This window comes from Vulpes lagopus, chromosome 3 (genome assembly GCF_018345385.1).
Source record: "Vulpes lagopus strain Blue_001 chromosome 3, ASM1834538v1, whole genome shotgun sequence".
NCBI classification, from domain to species: domain Eukaryota; kingdom Metazoa; phylum Chordata; class Mammalia; order Carnivora; family Canidae; genus Vulpes; species Vulpes lagopus.
Genome location: NC_054826.1, coordinates 20,546,652 through 20,571,179, shown reverse-complemented (window position 1 = coordinate 20,571,179; position 24,528 = coordinate 20,546,652). Strand labels below are relative to the sequence as shown.

Genomic DNA, 24,528 nt, shown 5'->3' with positions numbered 1-24,528 from the left:
CTACTATGGGTTTGATTACTTAGATACTTTGTGTAAATGGAATCGTGAGGTATTTGTTCTTCTGTGACTGGCTAATTTTACTTAGTATATTGTCTTCTAGGTTTATCCATGTTGTAGCATATGGCAGGATTTCCTTCTTTTTAAAGGCTGAATAATATTCTATTGTATGTATACACTGCATAGTTTTTATTCATTTGTCAATGGACATTTAGGCTGTTTTATATCTTGACTTTTGTGAATAACGCTTCAGTGAACATGGGAGTGCAGGTAATCCCTTTGATATTCCTGATTTCAGTTTTTCTAGATATATGTCCAAGAGTAGAATTGTGAAATCATGTGGTTATTCTGTTTTTAATTTGGGGGGAAACTACCAAACTACTCAAATTATTCTTTATGAGTAGCTGTACCATTTTACATTCCCACCAATAGTGTACAAGGGTTCCAGTTTCTTCACATTCTTGTCAATACTTATGTTTTGGGTTTGTTTTTGTTTCGGGGGGTTTTTTGATAGTACATATGAGGTGATACTTCATTGTGGTTTTGATTTGCATTTTTTTGGTGATTAGTGATATGGAACATCTTTTCATTCAACTGTATGTAGGCCATTTGTATGTCTTCTTTGGAGAAATGTCTATTCAAGTCCTTTGTCCATGTTTTAGTTGAGTTCAGTTTTTTGCTGTTGTAAGAGTTCCTTATATATTTTGAGCATTAACCCTTTATCAGTTGTATGGTTTGCAGATATTTCCTCCCATTCCTTAGGATGCTTTTTTATTTTGTTGTTTCCTTTGCTATGCAGAAGCTTTCTAGTTTTATGTAGTCCCACTTGTCTACTTTTGCTTTTGTTCCCTTTTGTTACTCCATAGGATTCCAATTTTATTCTTTTCCGTGTTAATAATCCAGTTTTTCCAACACCATTTGTTGAAGAGTCTACCTTTTCTCTGTTGTGTATTCTTGGTACCCATCCTGAAGATCAGTTGGATGTATATGGTTGGATTTACTTGGGGCTCTTTTCACTGCTGCATTACTCTTAGTCTGTTTTTATGCCAATATCATTTTAATTACTGTAGCTTTGTAACATTTTGAAATGAGGGAGTGATTTCAGGAAAACAAATTCAGCTTTGTTCTTCTTTCTCAAGATTGCTCTATTTAGGGTCTTTGTGCTTCCATATAAATTTCAGGATTGTTTTCTTCTTTTTTATAAAAAAATTCCATTGGTATTTTGATAAGCATTGCTTTGACTCTGGAGATCACTTCAGATCGTATGGACATTTTACCAATATTAGGCCTTTGAGTTTGTGAATATGGGATGTCTTTCCATTTATTTGTGTCTTCTTTAATTTATTTCATCAGTGTTTTATAGTTTTCAGTGTAAAAGTTTTTCAGGTACGTTACTATTATTATCAATTTTTTCCATTATTCTCTTTTTTAGGATCCATAAAAAAGAATACCATATTACATTTAATTGTTGCATCTCCCTCATCTTCTCTGGGAGAAGACTGTTTTTCTGAGAAAAAGACTTCTGTGTGATAGTTTCTGTTTTTGCCTTGTTTTTCATGACTTTGATAGTCTTGAGAAGTACTGGCCAGATGTCCTGTGGAACGTCCCCCACTCTTGTATTATACATCTCCGTCAGAATTCCTGGGTGATGAGGTGCATTGTCAATGAGCAGTAATATTTTGAGAGAAATCTTTTTGTGTGTGTAGTAAGTCTCAACAGTAGGCTTAAAATATTTAGTAAACCATGTTGTAAACAGATGGGCTGTCATACAGGCTTTGTTGCTCCATTTATAGAGCACAGGCAGAGTAGATTTACCATAATTCTTAAGGCCCTAGGAGTTTTGGAGTGGTAAATAAGCATTGGCTTTTTTACAACTTCAATTCACCAGCTGTATTAGCCCCTAACAGAGAGTCAGCTTATCCTGTGAGCTGTGAAACTAGGCATTGACTTCTCTTCTCTAGATGGCGTCTTTTTTCAAGAGAAGGCTGTTTAATGTACATTGAAAATCTCTTTAGTGTAGCCATCTCCGTTATTTATCTTCAGCCAGATCTGGATTGATGCAGCTTCTGCATTAGCACTTGCTGCTTCACCTTGCACCTATGTGTTATGAAGATGGCTTCTTTCCTTAAACCTCATGAACCAACCTCTGTTAGCTTCAAACTTTTCTCCTTCAAGTTCATCACCTTTCCCAGCCTTCACAGAATTGAATAGAGATAGGGCCTTGTTCTGGATTAGACTTTAGCTTAAGGGGAATGTTATGGCTGGTTTGATCTTTTATCTAGACCACTCAGGCTTCCTCCATATCAGCAGTAAGGCTCTTTTACTTTCATATTATTTGTGTGTTCACTGGACTAGCACTTTTAATTTCATTCAAGAACCTTTCCTTTGAATTCACAGCTTCACCAACTGGCACAGGAGGCCTAACTTATGGCCCAGCTTTCAACATACTTTGCTCACTAAGTTTAACCATTTCCAGCTTTTGATTTAGAGTGAGACACGTGGAACTCTTCTTTTCACTTGATCATTTAGAGGCTATTGTGGGGTTATCAGTTGTCTTAATTTCAGTATGGTTATGTCTCAGGGAATAGGGAGACCTAGGGAGAGGGACAGAGATGAGGGAATGGCTAGTGGGGGGGAACAGTCAAGTCAAAATATGCACAACTTAATTAAGGTCATTATCTTATGTGGGTATGACTGATGACACCCCAAAACAATTAACAACAGTAAAATCAAAGATTACAGATCACCATAATAATGATAATGAAAAAGTTTGAAGTATTGTGAGAATTACCAAAATATAACATACACATGAGTTGAGCAAATGCTGTTGGAAAAATGGCTCCAGTAGACTTGTTCAGTGCAGGGTTGACATGTACCTTCAATATGTAAAAACATACAGTATGTGTAAGTACAATAAAATAAAGTATGCTCATACTAATCCACAGTCATACAGTTTTAATAATAAAGGTAAACAACTTTTTTTAGAGGAAAAAGTAACTCCTTCCTGAACAGCTATGTGTCAGTGATTACCAAGAAACTGTTTCCTTCTAAATTCCAGACCTAAACACAGCATTCTTGGGAATAAAAATAATTTCTAGCAAGTACATCCCAACTCCAAGTATTTGCCATGCATGAGTTCCAGATGAATGTGAATGATGTCATGTCTGCCCACCAGTTGTTGTAACAAAATCAATACAATTGATTTTTATTTTTTATTTTTTATGAGAGACACACAGAGAAAGGCAGATACATAGGTAGAGGGAGAAGCAGGCTCCCTGCATCAGGAGCCTGATGTAAGACCCGATCCTGGGACGCTGAGATGAGCACCTGAGGACCTGAGACAAAGGCAGACACTCAATCACTGAGCTACCCAGGTGCCCCAATAAAGTTCTTACTGCAGCTCTTGCTACTCACCTGAGGATATACTAAATTTAAAATACTCAACTTAGGTTCCAAATAAAATGTATCTGAAATAATCAAGTTTTTTACTCACACATCAGTTTTTATTTTTTTAGAGATTTTATTTAGATTTTATTTGACAGCACAAGTAAGGGGGAGCAGGAGAGGGAGAAGCAGTCTCCCTGCAGAGCAGGGGCTCGATGTGGGGCTCAGTCCCAGGGCCCTGGGATCATGACCTGAGCCTAAGGCAGATGCTTAGCTGACTGAGCCACCCAGTTTCCCTACACACTGGTATTTAATACTATTTTCTAATGTATGTGAGATCCATCTCTAGTATTGTGGAAGTTAAATTATCACAACATCAAGATCAGAAACTTATGAAGTTTAGAGATTTAAAACACTGGTGTATGAAGAAATGAGTTAAAGTTTCTCTATATTTCTACTCTTGATCTTTGTATTTTACTTCAAAAAATATTTTAAATTATTTATTCTATTCTCAGTATTTTGATTTCTCCATTCTCAAGATCTTCTCCAAAAGGTTTTTTTTTTTTTTTTTTTAATTCGTTGATTTGTCTTTAATGACACTTCATGTGGGATGCCTGGGTGGCTCAGTTGGTTAATCATCCAATTCTTCATTTCAGCTTAGGTCATGATCTCAAGGTTGTGAAATCGAGACCTGTGTTGGGCTCTACGCTGGGTTGGAGCATGCTTGAGATTCTCTCTTTCCCCTGCCCTCTGCCCCTCCCCTCTGAGCTCTCTCTCTCTCCCTCAGTGTCTCTCTCTAAAAATAAATATTTTAAAAACACCTCACTTTTCCTTTTGTTCTCCAGCATCAGCTCTCTTGTCTCTCTCTCTCTCTCTCTCTCTGGCCATCTATGAGCTGGCTCTTGAAAAGATAAAGTAGAAATTAATGTTCCCTCAATGTCCCTTGTTATGTATCTTTCCAAAATATTAACTTCATGGCAAATTCCCGGAAGTAATTCTCTCAACCTATTATAGTGTCTGAAAAAGTTCTTTGTTTTACCTTATTCTCCCCAGTTTGAGAAGGAGCCATTTTGCCTTTTATGCACTTTCAGTTCCTAGGTCCTCAAAGGAAAATGTATGCTTTTTGATTTCTGATGCCAGTGATGTTAGCGGCTTCCTCCCGGCTCCCCACCCCACCCCCCACCTCAACACACACACAGTGACATTGCTCCCTAGCTTTCTCTATTGTTCTCAGAGGTGGGTTATTCTCAAAAAGACGGTGTGCTTCTCCTTCTTGGGGTTAGACCACACGCTGGTCCCAGGATCTGACTCTACGTGAAATGATGTTGCCCATGGTTCTCCTAGTCCTGAAGATAAGGTATGCTTTCTGAGAAAAGCAGAAGTGAGACTTCCCTTCATAGGTCAGAGCCATCAGGTCCCCACGTTACAGATCAGGACTTGCACAGGGAGAAAAAACTTAAAAGACTCTTCAGTAATGACCAAAGGGTTATCAGTTTGACATGAATGTTCATAGCTGTTAACTCCCAGTAGGTATGTGACAGTCATTAAACCAGGTCAGCAGCTGATTCTGGAGGACATCTTGGAAATAAACAGAGTACTTATTAAGTTAGAGGCAAATGGTCTTAACATCCTTCTACCTAACCCTCTAAACACTTGCTTAATAGGGCAGCCACACTTAATATACATAGCATACTATCACAATTGCTTGTAAGCAGTTTGTTTTGTTTTTTACTTTTAAATGATCTTTTACATTATTTTTAAAATCTTTTCTACTGTAGATTAAAAACACTGGTAATGATTTCCATATATTCCTTAATGTTCCTTCAGTCACTGTGTCTTGCTCTGAGAATTCCATCCAGCTGTCAGAAATGGCAGCGTAATTATAACAGCTCAGTAACTGTGTGCCTAATAGCTTGCAGACAAGGGAGGAGGTGATAGAGCAAGTGTGCTCAGCCCGTGGTTTTTGTTCTCACACTTCCCCCTTCATCCCAACCAACCCATATCCTGTTTTAGAAATCTGAAAATAAGATTTCTGAAAACTATTTTCTAGTTCCAAAAGAAGTATTGATAATTTTGTATTCTACATCAATGAGCTGTTGAAGGAATTGATATATTTTATCATTTACACATACTGACAAATAAAAATGATTGTTACAGCTTTTATATTTTTAGCTGGCATATTTGTTGTGATTATCTGGGGATCTCCTAATATAAGCCTTTAAAATAAACTCCATGTGATAATAAATGGAATCTGTTTTCCTGTCATTAGAACATTAGTTTGATCCAACCATATGAAATTCCTGTGTTTGGTCACATGTGGCAATTTCCTGTAATTCTAATATATTTCTCTCAGTGACCCAAGAGAAGGAAGAGGTTGTTAATGGAGAAGAAGACTTATCCTTAGATTTTAAATTTTATACTTACCCTATTTCTAGATAATTTACAAGACCAGAAACTCCAGTACTTATATTTAATAAATTCAATTAAATACTACTTATTTATGTGTAATAATCCTTAATCATTTTAAATAAAAACAAATCCCCTCATATGTATCCTGGAGTACTTGCTCAAGTTCTTTCCATTGATGTCTTCTCTAGGAAGCCTGATAAAACAGGTGAACTCCCTTAGCCAGGTTCTTTGATGTCTGTTTTCGTCTCTGCAGAATTATGAATTAACTCTATGAGAACTAAAATCATACCTTCAAAACAGAATTTTTCCCCTGTCCGTTTAATTAACCCAGTAAAATAGAACAGAGTGTTAATCTGTCTGATCTTACACAAAGAAGTTAACCTATGCAAAGTGCCTCATTTATAACCAAAAGAGCCTAGTCACACACTAGCTATAATTTAGGAAAAGAAAATGTGAAAGTTTCATACTTCTAACTATTCACCTAATAAATGCTTACTAATCTTCTGTATAAAGGTGGAGTTAATGATTCACAGTCGATTTTTCTATGTGTTGTGATTTTTTTCTTTACTTGGAGTGATGAGGTTTCAGAATTGAACTATGAAGACACTACTGAGTGGTATTTATACTTTTACAAAATGAGAAAATTGGGGCAGTTAATAGCTAGGAGCAGAACTCACTTTTTCTATTTGAAGTTAATTGATTTCTTTAGTGTACAGGCACTGACTAATCCAAATAAATATGGTCAATCAGAACATAGTAGTCATACCTTTGGAGCCCACCATTGTATTTTCGTTGCTAGATGATAGTGGAATTGGGAAGAGACTGCTCAGGGATTAGGGTTCCTCTCATGAGGAAGAATTTCAATTATAACTACCTGTATGGCCTGGCCACTACCTGCCAGTGGAACATCAACCCTGATCTTAATACGGGTCATTTGGCAGATTCTACAATAGGGATAAGTAGGGACGCTGTGAGAGCACCCAAGAGAGATCCCTAGTCAAATCTTGTTGATGGGGTGGGACAGAGGCATGTAAATACATTCTGGAAGAAGTAGTTATGTGATATGTAAAGAGTGAGCTGGAGTACACTTAATAGAAATGAGGTGGGTGGGACCTTATGGCATAATGGGAAGCCATATGCAGTCCACAATCAACTCACTATTCCTGGCACAGAAATGGGATCTGAGGTGTAAGGAAATGGGGAGAGTTGAGGCAAGGTTGTTCCAGGCCTTGTATCCCAACTGAGGTGCTTAGGCTCTGCCCTGGCACATTGAGGAACTACTGAAAGGTTTTAAGCAGAGAAAGAACAATAAAATACTCATTTTAGAGAGATTATAGAGATTATAGTCATGGCTATGGGTTGGAATGGAGAGACAAGGCTGGACACAGGTTGACTAATAGGTATGTTACAGCACTGTAGGGAGAAATCATAAGGCTCTTAGGTGAGAAAAGTTCGAGTTCAAGAAATACTGGAAAAATTGGAGTTTTTTTGTGATTGAATGGCTGATTGCACATAGGTAATGAAGGAACGGCGAGAGATAAGGAAGTTTCTGGTGTGGACCTTGATGTGAATGATTGGCTACTGAGATTGGGAGTTAGTAGGTAGATGAGATTTGCCTTGGTAAAGATACTTAATTTTGACCGTACTGAGCTGAGGCATGAATTGAGGTAAAGAAGTTTTTGTTTCTCACAAAGAACCGAAAGAAGGATCCCTGATTAGCAGCCAGCTCTCTTCTGTGCAGTAATTTGGTGACTGAGATTCATTTATCCGTGGCTCCGCCATTTTCAACATGTAGTTGACAGAGGGGAAGAACATGGAGCATAGTTCTTGAAAGATTTTATGATCCAACCCTGGAACTATTATGTCACTTTCACCCACTTTCTGTTGGCCAGAACTTATTTACGTGACCAACCCTAACCTCAAGGAAAGCTGGAAAATGTCTGTGCCCAGGAACAAGAGGAAACATTTTTGGGAATTAGCTTATAGATTGTGCCACCTGATGACTAGAGACAGGGGAAATTGGAGAAACTGGAGCAAGGTCCCTGAGAGAACAGGAATAAGAGAGTTTACTAAAATGAAGTTTTGAGTTTGTCCAGTTGCAGCTTTTTGAGAAGCTTTTCTTTTTTTTTTTTTTTAAGCCCATATTATGATTGGTGACTGATGTTTGTTATAATTTGTTAACTTACGTGACAATAGAGACTGTAATTATATTTCTAGCTCCATACTAGCTGGTTTACATGATCAGTCCCTCTATCCTGGGAAATACAATTAATCTTTGAAAGGAAAATCACATTTTCTTGTTTTTGAATACAAAGTATAATGCGGAAAAGAGAAATATTTGTGCTGTAACTTTGTTATAACTTGGCAAAACTAAGATAAATTATAAGTCCTTTTCTCTAAAACAGAAGTCTGACCTCTCCTTTACGTTTAAACACATATTGATACTACATTTTTTTATTTTCCTTCACTCCTGCCCTTTAGCTAGGAGCATGTTTAGAGGCCCTTTCTTATTTAGAGCATTTTTTAATAGTGGAGAAGTGAGATAGAAATAAAGAGGCTTACATTTGGTTTGAGGTGGGTACTTAATGCTCTGGTGTTTCATTTTGAGCCACAAACCCTAGTTTTATTAATAAATCACTCTTCCCTTTTCCTTCCAGTCAATTAATGGTTTTCAGTGAGTTACATGGCATTAATTTAAAATGCTTTAAAAATTGTTTCTATATATTGTATGTTGTTTCTCACCTAAGACCAGAATATAGGTGACAAATCTGCAGATAAGCCATTACTACTTATATACTAATGATAAAAGTGATGGAAGACTCATTTTCAGTATGTTTTATAACGTATTTTAAACAGCATTTCACAGAACTATTCAAATGTATTCATTTTACCTTTTTTGTAAAAACCTTAAAACATCACCAAAGGTCATGTTTAGAACTTGAATTACTGTCTTTGGTAGTGCAATTTAATATTTGTACTTTGATGCATTGAAGGTTTTTTTTAAATTTTTTTTATTTTTTTAAAGATTTTATTTATTTATTCATAGAGACAGAGAGAGAGAGAGAGAGAGGCAGAGACACAGGCAGAGGAAGAAGCAGGCATCATACAGAGAGCCTAACGTGGGACTCGATCCAGGGTCTCCAGGATCACGCCCTGGGCTGCAGGCGGCGCTAAACCACTGTGCCACCGGGGCTGTCCTTTTTTTAATGTTAATAACAATTCTTTTACTTTCAAATTCTCGGTTAGGAAATAGGATCAAAGTAATAAGTAAATTATATTTAAAATAATTGATTTCAGTTTAAATCTACTTTCTAGAAATAAGTTAGATATCTGTATTCATCCTTTATTCTTAATTCCTATTTTGGTGCCTGGTTTATAATTGACCTTGAATAAAAAATATTCATGAATTGAGGATAATGCTTGAGTCAGTATCTTTTTAGAAAAATTTATAAGTGTGTCATAATAAAGCATGCAGCATTTCTAGTTCATCTTATTGCTGTGTTCTTTGCATACTTGATACTGGAGTCAGTCCTTCACTGTGCAAAGATGAGTTGGCCATGAAACGAGTATCCAGCAATCATCTCTCCATTATGCTAGCCAGAATACATTTCAGAGCTGAAGTTGCACCATTCAAGAAATGTATGTTTGCTGATGAGACTTTAAAGAAAGCCACACTTTGTGTCACTCTGGCCCAGTTCTTCAATCATGCCCAGAATCTCTTCTTCATCACAGGCCTATTTTTCTCCAAGAATCACTTTCCCTCTTGTGATTTATTTAAAGGTATATTTTTAGCTTCATAACCTCTCTGTTTTATCAGCTTCTTGTTTGTATGTCAAATAGGATGTTGGATTTGGAGGAGGGAGATAGAGATGGCTGTGAGGTCTGTATCTCATCTCTGTAAAATGGCAAGCATTGTGTTGGACATCTGGATAGGTAAATTTTGGTATCTGGCACAGTCTCCTGCTTCAAAGAGCAGTAGTATATTATCCTCCTAAGAGACCTGCTCCCTCCTCTCCTGTGCAACTGTAACAGTTTTAACTCTATGCCATAGAACTCATTTAGATGCCACATTATTTTATCAGTCATACTAGCTGCTATAGCAAATAGGACTCCCAATTTCAGTGGCTTAGCACCTTATATGTTTACTTTTCACTGATATTGTACAGCACAGTGTGTTTCTAAATAAGTGGGCTCTGCTGTACCCAGTCATTTAAAGACCCTGAAGAACTCTGAAGGAGCTCAGTCATTCTCCAAGGTCACCTTGGATGTCAGTGTCCAGATTGCAGAAGGCAAAAGAGCATGAGGAATTGCATGTGAGAGGTTCTTATGAGCAGGAGCCGGGAAATCACAGATATTACCTCCCTTCATTGTCTAGAACTCAGGTACATGGTCACCCCTGACTGTAGTACAGAATCAGAAAATGCAAGTTGTTGAGTCCCAAAAGAGTGGCTGCTAAAATGGGTTGAAGGGAAGTGATGAATTTCCCACCTGCATTGGAGAGTATATGCCTCCTCTAACCCTGTTTCTTTCTGCCGGTATAGATAGAATGAACTGTTTTCCTTCAGTAATTGATTCTGTTTGAGAAATCATCTGGGAACTGAAATGGAAGGAAATAGGTTATTTTCTTTTTCAATACAATGAATTTACTTTTAAAAACAGGAAAACCAAATATTTGAAGGTGTTTCTGTTAACCTGCTAGAAATACTTTCCATTAGGCAATGCTGCTGTTCTCTTTGCCATGTGATATGGTGCTGCTGTGAGACACCACCTCTAAGAGATCCCCTGCCCAGCACCAGCCACCTCTTCCTGCCTCTGCTTCCCCAGGCACCATCAGCATGGGCATCCTCATTGCTCTACTAGGACTTGAACAGGCCTATGTTATTAGTTTGATCCATTCACTCCTCACTCATCCAAGCACTTACAAGATGGGGAAAAAAAGTGGAAATGCGCTGTGTTATAATTATATCCTAATTAGCAAGGATGTGCGGGGAGGGGAAAAGGCACTTAGCACTAGGCTCTTGGGGATGAGGGAGTGGTGGCAATGCTTATTTTAGATGGAGGAAGTTTGGAGCACCCGTGTGGCTCAGTCAGGCATCGGACTCTATTTCGGCTCAGGTCATCATCTCAGGGTCATGAGATTGAGCCCTGCATCAGGTTCCCTGCTCAGCAGGGAGTCTGCTTCTCTCCTTCTCCCCCTTCCTCTTCTGTCACTCATACTCTTTCTCTCTCTGTCTCTCTCTCTAAAATAAATAAATAAACCTTTAGAGGGAGGAAGTTTGCTCCAAATTTCCTTAATTACTCGTGGATGCTTTTCCTTCCCTCGATGATGAAGTTTATGAGAAGAAGCCTGTTGTCATCAACTCTAACTCTAGCACTCTGTACAATGACAGGCTCGTACTAGATTCTCAGTAAACCGAAACACTGGATGGTGATATAAGTCAATGAATTTATAAATTTTATTTACTCTTCAGTTTTCCATATATTATCTCATGCACTCCTCATAACAGCTCTATGATAGGGCATTCTTACTCTTGGTTTATAGATAATGGATTCAGAGATAATCCAGAGAATTTGCCAGTGTCGTACAGTGGGTTCATAGACTAGATCTCAAGTGTTCTGCACCTAATCTTAGGTATATGGGCAAGAATGTTCCTTTTAGCAGAAACAGAGATGGTTATTCTGCCATGTTCTGTAGCTCTTTCCGTTCCTGCCAGCACAGTGTTTTGTATCCAGTAGGCACTCTATAAATATTTTAAAATAATTGACAATGATTTAAAACATGTAAATGGGGCAGCCCGAGTGGCTCAGCGGTTTGGCACTGCCTTTGGCCTAGGGCCTGATCCTGGAGACCCGGGATCAAGTCCCACATCGGGCTCCCTGCATGGAGCCTGCTTCTCCCTCTGCCTGTGTCTCTGCCTCTCTCTCTCTCTCTCTCTCTCTCTCTGTATATCTCTCATGAATAAATAAATAAAATCTTAAAAAGTAAATAAAACATGTAAATCAGATTCACCTGAATTGGGACATGCTTCTTGTTAGAGGCTGGCATAAGCTTTTACCCACCATTATTGTGCCACAGGCGAAAAAATTTGCCTCTGGTATATTCTAATTCAAGGATTTTTTAAAATGCTAGCTTAGTTTCTGCTTTTCTTTGACTTCTTCATTCTGCTAGCACTTATAATCTTCCCAAGGACACTGTCTTGTGGAAGCTGAGACTGGCTGCATGTTCTTACCACAACAGGTTAATTCATTTTCCAATGGACTTGCTTTAGTGTCCTTGGCCCTAAAATCTCAAACTTCCTTAGTATTGGAGTTTATGATAAATATTCATTGGTTCCATCTCTGAATTACTCATATTTCATCCCATAAAGGTAGAGAAAATATATTTCTCTACAGAAACATTATTTTTATTTTATCCCATAAAGGTATTGGTGTTCTCTACAGAAATACTATGAATATAATATACCTAACTTATTAAAGTTGTAGCTAACTAATGAAGGCATGGCTCCTAGAAGTATAAAATTACACATTTCCATGTAGGTATTCTCACTCAAACGTACATGTCTGAAGACAGACTTACTTTGTACCTTCCATTTCTGTCCTCCTCCCTACCCCCTTCCCCCGCTACTTGCAGCCACTTCCAGTTCCTGTCCATCTCATTTAGTGGCAGGCTCCAAACCATGAAGACATCCTGACCACTTGTTCCTTTCCTTTATATAATGCACATCTAATTCATGTTCGTCCAGTGTTGGCATTGACCTCTAAAATGTTTCTGAAATCAGAGGATCTGAGACCTCTATGTTTGAAAGCCAAGTGTGAGTGCATTGCCTAATCTCCTTGTAGCTATGAAATTTTGGGGAAGGAGCTGAGAGTTTACTGTCAAATCAGCAAGAGGACTTGGATTAAAGAAATAAAAATTTAAGGAGATTTCAATGTTAGAAGACATTTCTCTTCCATATATTTGAATAAGAATTTATTTCATCGTCTCTGGAAACACCTGATTTTTCCAAGACTCTGTAACCAGGAGACAGAACAGACGGTGGGAATTATTCAGAGTATGTGGCCTGTAGAATATGGCTGGTGAATGTTTAATGAATCAGGAGATGGGCAGGTGAACAAAAATAGAATGGTGATGGTGAAAGTCCTGAACTCTGCTTCTGTTTTCTGTTTTTGCTTAACAGAAATAAACTTTTTGTTTTGTTTGGCTTATTTTCCTAGGAGCAAGATAAATGCCAAGTTTTAGAAAGGCAGACCCACCTCTTCATATTAATCATTACTAGGGAAACACCATTAGTGCCTTAGCCTACTACCTAATGGCATTTTAATCTGCAGGAAATCCAAGAGAGTGCTTTAGAAAGTGTTTGTAATTGAAGACTCAGTGATGCCGATTATGTGTTTAAAAAGAAGGAAGTGCATGTCAGGGGTATGTGGATTTCAATCTCCTATTATTGCAATAATGATAAAGTGCCAGAATTCTGAAATGGTTCTTAAGATTTTTCTTATCTACTGATTGTCTTGCTGCCAATATATCATCAAAATACCATTAGCCACATATAATAAAAGTAATATCATAGTATTTGTCCTGAACTTATCCTTCAATCATAGAATAATGGAGTAACAGAATATTAATGTCATGAAGCTACTAGAACTAAGCAATAAAGGTCAATGAGTTTTTCTCACTCATTAGTCCAGTGACTTATTCTTGCCAATTAATTTAATTCTGCCACATACTAGAAGAAGTGAGAGAGAATTATATCTTCTTTACCATTTCTGTTTTGTAGGGGAAGATGGTGAAAGGAATGGGAGGGGCTATGGATCTAGTGTCCAGTGCGAAGACCAAAGTGGTGGTCACCATGGAACATTCTGCAAAGGTAATGTGTGCTGTGTTTGGAAATTCCCAGTATGCCAAAATCCTATATACCAGGCCACACAACCGTGGTTTTTATTGTTTTCTCAGGCTTGTTCAAATTGATAGCATTTATATTTTAGAGAGAAGGGTTGCAGATAAAAGCTGTTAGTTAGGATCTTCAGCTAAATGGTTCTTGAACTTTGAGTGAAAGACACAGTGGGGTGTCTTTAATTATTTGCATATACAGTAAAAGTAAAAGCTATAATGTCTTCAAACTCAGTGAAAATGTCAGGGCAGATGTTGAGATTTGGGTTTAAAGATGATTATTGTGGCTGCTCTCTGCGCGCAAAATGAAAAACACAACAGAATATGGCCTTTTCACAACATTTATTTTCAAGGGGACAGTATGGCTTCTTACCAAAGTTGTGTGGTGCCATTTTGGGAAGCGTGAGAAAATGGTGGGTAGTGACAGCAAGTGTCCTTATTTTGAAAAGTATGATACTTTTATTTTGATAAATTATCAAATATTTATTGAGTGCTGATTATGTGTTCAGTACAACCAAAATTATACAAAAATCATGGATCTTATGGAGTTTACATTTGGTGGTGGTGGTGGTGGTGGTGATGATGATGGTGGTATCATCATCCTATGATAATAATAGCTACCATTTGTTGAGCTTACTGTGTACCAACAGTAGACTAAGCACTCTGTATATTTGCATGAACAAGCCCATGAACCTGATACAGGTATTTTTTATGGTTTCAGAAACAGCTTCAGAGAAGTTAACTTGCCTGAGGTCACATAACTAGTGGAACTGAGATTAGAACTGAGTGTCTGTGATTCCAACGTCCAGTCTTCTAATTCTAGAGCTCTCAATGTAACTATGTTCCTTGTTCCCAACTCAGTGTCCTTGAATCAGTTGAGTTGAGCTTAATTGCCTTCTTGACCTGAAGCCCTGGGTTTCTGATGATTTATAAAATTGATAGCAGGTGGTACTTTCTTCATTGTCTGTACCCTTTGTTCATTCACCTTTATTTTTTATAATTCTTAGTTTTGTTTTGTTTTAAAGATTTTTTATTTATTTATTCGTGAGAGACAGAGAGAGAGACAGAGACACAGGCAGAGGGAGGACCAGGCTCCATGCAGGGAGCCTGATGTGGGACTCAGTCCTGGATCTCCAGGATCAGGCCCTGTGCTAAAGGCAGGCACTAAACCACTGAGCCACCCGGGCTGCCCTAATTCTTAGTTTTAACACGAAATCTACCTGTTCTCACCTTGAGACCTGCAAATTTGAATGGAAGTGTTAGTTCATTTGCCCGTTTTTTTTTTTTTAATTAATTAATTAATTAATTTATTTATTTATTTATTTATTTATTTATTTATTTATTTATGAGAGAGAGAGAGAGAGACAGCATGAGAGGGGAGGGGTAGAGAGAGAGAGAAAATCTCAAGCAGGCTCCACGCCTAGCATGGAGCCCGGCATCAGGCTCAATCCCAGGACCCTGAGATCATGACCTGTGTTGAAATCAAGAGTCAAATGCTTAACCAACTAAGCCACCCAGGTGCCTCTTGCCCTATTTTTATTTGGAGATGCAGTATCATGGGAGAGCATGGACCTGGAAGATTTGCATCTGTCTTGCTTCCCATGAGGGAGTTCTGTTAGAGTGATGTGTGCCATGAAATGGTTTTGTTGTGAAAATTGTAATAAATATGAAAATATCCTAAATTGTTTTGTAAACAGTGGAAAGTGAGCAGTAGAGCATAAATATGAAACAATAGAAATGAAACCAACACAGGTGACTTCCGAAAGATGCCTTGCAAGAGCATCCAGAATACTTCATTTCAGAGGCAAAAGGATGACAAGCATGCAAATCAAATCCAAATCTTTTCTGGAACATAATGTCTAATTTGGAGAAAACTCATTCTGACTTCCTTTTTGTTGTTACTTTAATGTTGATGCATAGGCATTGAAGTCCGACTCATTTTAGATTATTTTTGTTCATTCGTTTTCTAAACATTGAGGCCTGTATTTAGCAAATTCTTTCTCTTTCTCTCAATTTTTTTTCCAAAGTCTTTTCTTTCATCTCAGCCAGAATTTCTAAAAAGAGGAAAAGAAATGATTCTTCAAACTTTTGATTAGAAATCCCTTATTAGGGATCCCTGGGTGACTCAGCAGTTTAGCACCTGCCTTTGGCCCAGGGCGTGATCCTGGAGTCCCGGGATCGAGTCCCATGTCAGACTCCCGGCATGGAGCCTGTTTTACCTCCTCCTGTGTCTCTGCCCGCAGCCCCCCCCCATGTCTATCATGAATAAATAAAGAAAAAAAAACATTAAAAAAGAATGAAGCTACCAACTTCTTAAAAAAAAAAAAAAAGAAATCCCTTATTAAAACTTTTTACAGAAGCAAGATATTTTTACTATTTTCTTCTTTTTAGGCATATTTTTTTGGTGTCTAGCTACCTTTTTTCTAAGGCTTCTTTTCATCTCTTGACATGTCCTCCTTCTTCCACCCTCTAAAAATGGCAAGAAAATGAAGGAGCGGTTTGAGTCTTCATTAGCTACAAATCCCTGTGCTTGGCATTGCACATACTGAATCTTGTCAGCTTCTCAGTGACCCTCTTCAGTAAGACTGGGATGTGGGCAGGTTGAGAAACTTGTCCAGGTATGTGATAGAGCTAGGAGTCTCACTCAGTTGGGTCCATTCTGTGTTCATCATACCCCATGCTGCTGAGGACGATGCTGTGTCCTCACCAGAGCTACCTCTGCACCAGTGTTCACCCTCATCTGCCCTTTTCTGGAAGCTTCAGGTCTCAGAATGTTCACTTTCCCTTTTTGAATTTCCCCTAAGGCCCTCCTGCTTTGGTGAGACAGATAACCTGCAAAAATACCTGTTACTCTAGGCCCAGAATGCTATTCCTCAGATACCTACTTCACTTGCTCCTTCAGTTCACTCAGGTCTCTGCTCAAGATATCACAGAAGCTTTTCCCCAACTATTCTAGAAAACAGAAGTACCCCTCTCTTGTGATGGACCTTCATCACCTTCTTCACCAGAATGTAAGTTCTGTGAGGGCAGGGGTGCTATCCATTGTAAGAGCTGAAGAGAATCATGTCTGATGTACATTAGGACTCAGTAAATACTTGCTGAATTCATGAATTCTTCAAATAAAAGTGGTACTTTGAACAAGTAGAGCACTTTTAACTTTTTTGAAGCAGTTTCATTGCTACTGCCTCCACATCTTATCATTACAATACTCTTGTGAGGTAGGTCTCGTCGTTTCCCTTGCAAAAGAAAACAAACTCAATATCATAGAGGTTAAATATTCCCATAAAAGTTAAGTACAAAATTAGGAGCAAAATCAAGCCAAGAATCCATGTATCCTGCCTTTGGGTTCCCATTTTTTTTAATAAGCTTTTTTGTCTGGCAGGTACCATCACCACCAACAATATAAAAGAAAGTGTTTTGTTTTCAGTATTGTGCACTGGAAATGTTTCCTAAGGGTATAACTTTCAGAGCACAAAAACAGAGAAACTCAGTCATAGTTGTCATTTATTGGAAACAAGCAAAGCTTGGGTACCTATTTTAGGTAGAGAACATAAATGAAAGCTCTGTTTCTAAACCAGGTTTAGATTTTATTTTTATTACAGTAGGAGGCCTGGATTCTGAAAGGATAAAAAGAATCATAATTATATTGTTAGGATGTTGGGAATAAATCTTTATGAATAAGTTTTGATCAAGTCTATATCTGATAGCAAAGGTGTCATACAGAAATCTTGAATGCAGTTTTATGTTGTCTTTACTTTTTATGGAGAGAAATTATAAAAAGTAGTTGAAGTTTATTAGTCCTATTTATTTTGGACCAAATGTGTTACCAAAAGCCAACAAATGTGAAAGATTTTTTTTAAGAAAATTCTTCCCTGGGAAACATTATTTCCCTGAAAATAATTTTCAGCAGCATTGAGAAGTATATTCCAAGGTAAATAAAGTATTTCTTTGTTGGAATAATTTATAAATAATATGATTTCAGCTGGTTTAATTTTTTTTCATTCATAAAAACTTGTAAATATTTTATAATTTGTTAATAAGACTATTTTGTGACTAGGATCTGTTAGGAAAAAATAGAAATCTGGGATGCCTGGGTGGCTCAGCAGTTTAGCGTCTGCCTTTGGCTCAGTGCATGATCCCAGTTCAGGGATTGAGTCCCACATCAGGATCCTGTGAGGAGCCTGCTTCTCCCTCTGCTATGTCTCTGCCTCTCTCTGTGTGTCTCTCATGAATAAATAAATAAAATCTTAAAATAAATAAATAAAAATAAAAAATAGAAATCCTTACATGGTTTTTACCTTTTTATTTTTCCATTAATGATGGAAATGCCTGCCAAAAAAAAATTATATAATGGAAAAGAAAAAAAGCAGAACACAGTCCAACAACCAATAAAGCTCTTTAAAATGTCTTATAGAAATTTAATTAAGCTAATAAATCTAAATTCTGAGGCTTTGAGTATCCAGTTCTTGAAAGGAAAACTAACTCACAGAGAAGCTTTCCTGTGTACCACAACAATTCATGAATGGAAAGAAAATCATTCCTGTTCACGCCTGGGTTGTACCATAGTACCATCCTTAGGCTAGAGATCATAGGATGCAACCTTTAGAGAGAAAATAAAAGGCCATGATAAAGATTTTTGTGTTATATTTAAGAAAAACAGCCTTCTAGTCTAAGATCTCAAAGCCCTGAAGACTATTTTCAGGGTAATGCCTTGCTGTTTGTACCGTCTCATTTGGTTAGCCTTCCCCTAGAGAATGTGCCTGTAACCACAAACTGTTATTACATCCACATATAAAAACCATTTGTAGTAGCACCTGTTCTCTACTTCAGAGCTCACTGACTCTTTCTACTTAAGTCCTTTGTGCTTTGTTTGAATCCCTACCAAATAAGTGCTGTGTAAAGGCCAAAAATACCCCAGGAGCATAAACTCCATGTGAGTCATATCATCTTGTCCTTTTACCCTGCACACCCCAATTTCCTTTAGTTAGCCAATCCCATTTTTCTTTTCTGCTTACCACACCAAATTGTCATAGTGATCTGACAGTACTATATTTTGTAATATGACATTCCCTAATAGATTATGTCTGTGAGATGTGTGTTGGTATGTGTCTGTAATATAGAAGCTGCTTTTCACTTGGTTTAAGCATTGAGATCAGTTGGGAGAAGGAAACGCAAGGGACAGTGACATTCAGGCTTCTTTTATGATGTTTTGGCAAAAGCCCAAAGAGAGATCTGTCATAGGTTTCGTTGTGCCACCAAAGTATTCTCTTGTAAAAGTTCAGCCTATGCAGCCCCTGTTTTGAGTGAGTTAATGCCAGCCCTGAAGCTTTAGGAAGGAGTAACCAGAAAAGATAGAATAACCATAATTCACTCTGCTTCTCTCTTGACTTACAAATTTGTATGCTTCATATTGCAGTCCTGAGATGTCTTTGCTTCTCCCTTTGATCATACCTTTATTTATCTCCCCAAAGTCTTGTAAGCCCTGTCACACACTTCTGCTGGTTGTGCTTCTCCTAGTGAGCTCAAATACGTTGGGAATATTCAAGTATCTTGAGACTAGAAAGCAGCCTCCAGTGGTCCTTAGATACTCAGTCACATGGTATTTATTTTACAAGATAGCTCTGTTGGAATTCCTTCAATCAGAATTACAATATTCAAGCAGTAAGTCCTGAAGAATAGAGAGAGTGTTACCATTTGAATGTGGGGTGATGGAGTATGTGGTGGTGTTTGTTTCCCGTAGCCTGAACAAAAAAAGGCTTTAACATTTGGTTCCTTAAAGAACCAACTTTTAGAATTTGCCTTCTCTGCACTTGATCATTAGAGCTTTCCCAAAGAAGTTTCTTGAACGAAGAATATGTTGCAGCCACACTTAAAAAGCATGTAACAGAAAAGATAGGCATAAGATGGTGTTTTATGTAAAACAAAATCTTATTACATGCACGCTCTGTTGCCTCAGGTGAATAAAATGCTGATATCAAATGCAAAAATCATCCTGTTGTGAAAAAGAGAGCTTTTTGTTTGGGATTAAGTTCATTGTGATAACATGAAGCTTACCCTCATGATAACAAAAGGGATTTATTATCATTTAACTGGAGTTGTTTGTTACTGAAGAATTTAGGTGCAGGATTTCACACAGATATCTAAAGAATTTTTTTTTTTTTTTTTTTTTTTTTTTTTTTTTTTTTAATTTTATTTATTTATGATAGGCACACAGTGAGAGAGAGAGAAGCAGAGACATAGGCAGAGGGAGAAGCAGGCTCCATGCACCGGGAGCCCGACGTGGGATTCGATCCGGGGTCTCCAGGATCGCGCCCCGGGCCAAAGGCAGGCGCCAAACCACTGCGCCACCCAGGGATCCCCAGATATCTAAAGAATTAAAGAGAAATCACCATGAGGCAAATAATAGAAAGTACTGAGACCCTAAGTCATTTAAAAAGAAAACAGTGACTTCCCAGGTCTTGCATGAAGTCTGTAAGGAATCAAGGGGGGAAGAAGAGAAAAACGAGAGAAGCAGGTGGAAGAAAGAGATTTAGTTCTTCATCAAGGTTATAATGAAGTTAGCAATAAAATAAAAAGGGCATGGTGAAATCAGGAGCCTTCGGGGCTAGTCAAAACATTTTTAATGCTGCACTTTGTATTCGCTTCTCTGCTTTTTCTGGCATTTCTTCACAGAAGACAGAAAGAAGCAGAATGGGAAGGATGCACCAGAACCCACTGACGCTAAATATTTGTGTGTAGATTCCACCTCTCCTACTTTACTGCCCTTTCAGTCGTTTTGTGTAATTCCTCCAGTGATCAGTGATCAGGGAAGAAGACAAGGCCATCATAGAGGAAACCACAACACAAAGAATTGAAGGGACCCAACAGACCATTCAAAGACAGATGCAAGAGAAAAATAGTCTTTGGACTACACTGTATCTCTTTTTTAGGATTTATTTTGAAAGGTTAAAAGCTCAGCTTCTTTATGACTCATTAATCTATGCAGCTTCCACGCCACATTGTAAGGCTCAGCCCAGCATGGTTAGAGTAGAGAGCTAAAGTAGAGGTTAGTCCTATTTTGGCTTCATAGCTAATCTGTTGTTGAATATTGAAATTGTGACATTCTTCTATTTTTTTTGCCTCTCGTTTTTTCTTTTTCCTTGATCTGGGTTGTGTCTTAGAGCTAAATGCGAATGGAGTCCTCCAGCTACATTGTTCTCACTGCAAGAATGCCCTTGTTGCCAGCGTCCTAGGCCAGCCATATATGGTTTCATTAGCTCTCTGGGTCTCAGGAATTGTGCTTAGGCCTTTTCTGCATAATTACATGACTAAATTCAAATAGGAGTTTAAGAGCTCCTAAGGAATTCCCTAGTAGACATGTTAAATATGTTTTGTATAAACAATAGTAGCAAACATTTGCTGAGCACTGGTTAAGTGCTGGACACTTGTATCTCATTTTGCAGTAACCCCACAAGGTAAGGCTGATGGGGAAGTGCAGGCGTAGGAACTTTGCACAGCCAGCATGGAACAGAACCAGACTTTACCTTCAGGTTCCTTGGCTCTGGCCACACTCTTAACCATAGGCTATACTGTTTATATAGGGGATAGTCTATAAAAGGTCTCTACTGGCAGCATGCAGCCAGTTCTGTCAGTTAAAATTCCTAATTCCTCCTAAAATGGAGTTGGTTGTTCATGAAAATCCAAGTAGTTACTTTCACACAAGATGCAGATCTTGCTCAAATAATGAGAACAAAGTAAGAGCACCCTGCAAAAAAATGTTCTTCAGAGGCCCACAGATTGTTCACTTTGTTCCCAGGCAGTCCCGGAATTCATTGTGACATGCCTTATTTGAGTTATATTAAATGTAAGGAGACCTGACAACTGTACAAGCTTGAATATTCATCATTAATTTCAGCTCTTTAATTAAGCTTCTCTGACACGTGCAAACTTTCTTTGAAACTGGAAGGGAAAAAAAAAAAGAAAGAAACTGGAAGGGAAAATAGAGCATTAAAAATGAAATGAAAATGAGATTTTATTTCTACAGTTATAAATATTCTTATACAGTAAGATTCAGAAGCCTATAACGTGTTATTAAAGGTGTAATGTCTATTCTATATGTATTTTGCACTCATTTTGATTAAATTAGAGTAATAGTTTGTCTTTTTGAAATCCATCTGGGATTCCCAACAGACCTTCCATTTTCCTCCCCATTCATTTATTCAAAAAATACAGAATACTTTTTATGCCATGCACTGGGGTAAGTACACTAAAACCTTTTAATTCCTGGTGCATTGGTGAATTGACAGTTTATCACAAGGAGCAAAATCTTTTTAATTAAACACAGTTATCTGAAAGCCCTTGCTTGTGACTGTATACTTGGTCTGACAGAAATCTTCAGAGAAAGATAAACCAGGTAGCAGGTGCATATTTTAGTAGTAAAACAGCCAGATAGCAAAGATGATGATGACATCATGTGTGGTGTTTTTAGATCCAAAAAGAAACAATAGAAGCATTTTGCCATTTTTTAATAGAAGATCTGTAATATGATGGGGTAGCCTTCAGCCTCAAGGGAAATACTAATTTAGGCTCCTGTTGCCTGATACTTAGAAAAGAGTTTAATCATTATCATAATCAGATCATCAGAGCTAATGTTTACAGCTGTGTTCCATACATGTACCCAGAGCCACCTCTATATCTGGGATGTGGAGAAGGGGGATAATGGGGGGTGGGGGGCTGCTTCCCATTCTTTTTTTTTTTTTTTTTTTTTTTTAGTATAGTTGACACACAATGTTACAGGAGTGTCAGATGTATAGAATAGTGATTCACCAAGTTTGTATGCTCTGGTAGCATAGCATAATGTACATCTGTCCTGATACATGTATCTATTGTAGTATCATTGACTGTACTCCTTATATTTCTTATGCTGTGTCTTTAATTCCTATAACTTATTCATTCTGTAACTGGAAGCCAGTACCTCCCACTCTTCTTCACTGACTTTGCCAACCCCATACTCCCCTATCTGGTAACCATCAGTTTGCTCTTTGTATTTATAGGTCTGACTCTGCTTTTTGTTTATTCATGTTTGTTTGTTTGTTTGTTTTTAGATTCCACTTATGACTGAAGTCATATGGTATTTGTATTTCTCAGTCTGACTTATTTCACTTAGCATAGTAACCTCTAGGTCCATCCATGTTGTCTCAAATAACATGAATCCCATTCCTTTTATGGCTGCATAATATTCCTCTGTATGTGTGTGTATGTTACCATGTAACCACGTCTTCTTTATCCATTCATCTATTGATGGACACTATTGATGGACACTTAGTTTCTGCCCTATCTTATAAATAATTATAAATAATGCTGCGATAAACATAGAAGTGCACATATCTTTTCAAGCTAGTGTTTTTGCTTTCTTTGTGTAAATACCATGCTTTTTACTCTTAATACTTTTTTATTTTATGTTTGAAGAAAGGGTACAGTAGCTAAAAGAAACTGAAAAAATACAGATTTCAGCCAGCTCATACATTTTACTAATGTGAACAAACTGAGTCTCAGACAAACTCCAGGAAAAGCAAATAACTCTATGAGAATGTGAATATAATCATGGTATACTACACTGCCTGGCCCTGCAGTGAACTGTATTACATGATCATTTAGGGAGAGTGATGTCCATTCTAACCAGGAAGTTAACTACAAATTGTGACCCAGCTCTACTGAAGAACTGCAGAGAATGGGGAGAATAGGGTTTTATAAGAGAGTTAAGTCTTCATATGCCACAATAAGAAGTTAGTAGATAATGTCTAAAATAGATTAAACAAGAAATAAATAGCATGGTAAACATGATATTTAAAAATGAAGAGGTAACAGGAAAATATGTAGAGATATAAAAGAAAATGCTAAAAAAAAAAAAAAAAGTAAAATAAAATGGTTCCTGTTGAGAACAGGTCTAACTATAAAGGGGAGGCTAGGCACTGCTGTTTTCATGTATGTTTTACTTTTCTAACAAAACTAACTTTATAAAGGGTATTATACATTTGTGTTTCATGTGTGTTTCCTATCTTTGGTGAATAGTAGCTCATGTATGTCAAAGAGACCCTTCCCTGAAAGAGAAAAATAAGCAGGACACTAGAAGTGAAATTTCTCATTTTAGAATAGGAGGACTGGGACTTGAGAAGTCCAATTTGTAGCAAGGTGTTTCCCAACTAAGTCGTTTATGACTTTGGCTATTCATTTGGTATTCTCCCTATATTCTTTTAGGAACAGAAGCTGTCTCCAGAAAGAGTAAAAGCATGACTGTGCAAACATTTTGAAATAGCCTGTACCTAGGAGACGATTTCTCTGATAGTTCCTGTTTGTCCTATTGTTATTCTACTTCTAAACAAGAATTGCTCCCTAACTACTCCTCTTTTTTTTCAATATTTCTTCTTTAAAACAGGGAAATGTACATAAAATTATGGAGAAATGTACATTGCCACTGACCGGAAAGCAGTGTGTCAACCGCATCATTACTGAAAAGGTACGGTGCCTGTTTTTATTCCCTCTAATGCCTACTACCACTTTTTTATTTATAAGGCATTTTTAGAAATTTTTTGCTACCCTCTAAAACTGTGTTGTGTTGATAGTCATAGGATTAATTTAATCCATGGGTAGCCTGAATAGGAAAATTCATCAATTTAATGTTTCTAAATGTAGAATTCTTAACGTGCAAGTGTCTGGAAATATGCATATACAGGCTTGAACTGCTGTCCTTGGTAACTTTGACAGTGTATATAATCAAAAGTTTTATTCATCCTTTTACTTGGACTATTAGATGTCTAAAATGGATGATATGTATAAAATCAAGAATATACTAATCATTCCTACCTTTC

The 24,528-nt window shown here is 37.5% G+C and overlaps 1 protein-coding gene across 1 annotated transcript in view; it reads left to right on the top strand.

Moving 5' to 3' along the window:
• Positions 1–24,528, top strand: part of OXCT1 (3-oxoacid CoA-transferase 1) — a 125,023-nt gene that overhangs the window by 87,153 nt on the left and 13,342 nt on the right. The window contains exons 14-15 of the mRNA XM_041748377.1: positions 13,569–13,658; positions 24,096–24,176. Coding sequence (XP_041604311.1) covers positions 13,569–13,658; positions 24,096–24,176 — 171 coding nt within the window. The remainder of the gene's footprint in view (positions 1–13,568; positions 13,659–24,095; positions 24,177–24,528) is intronic.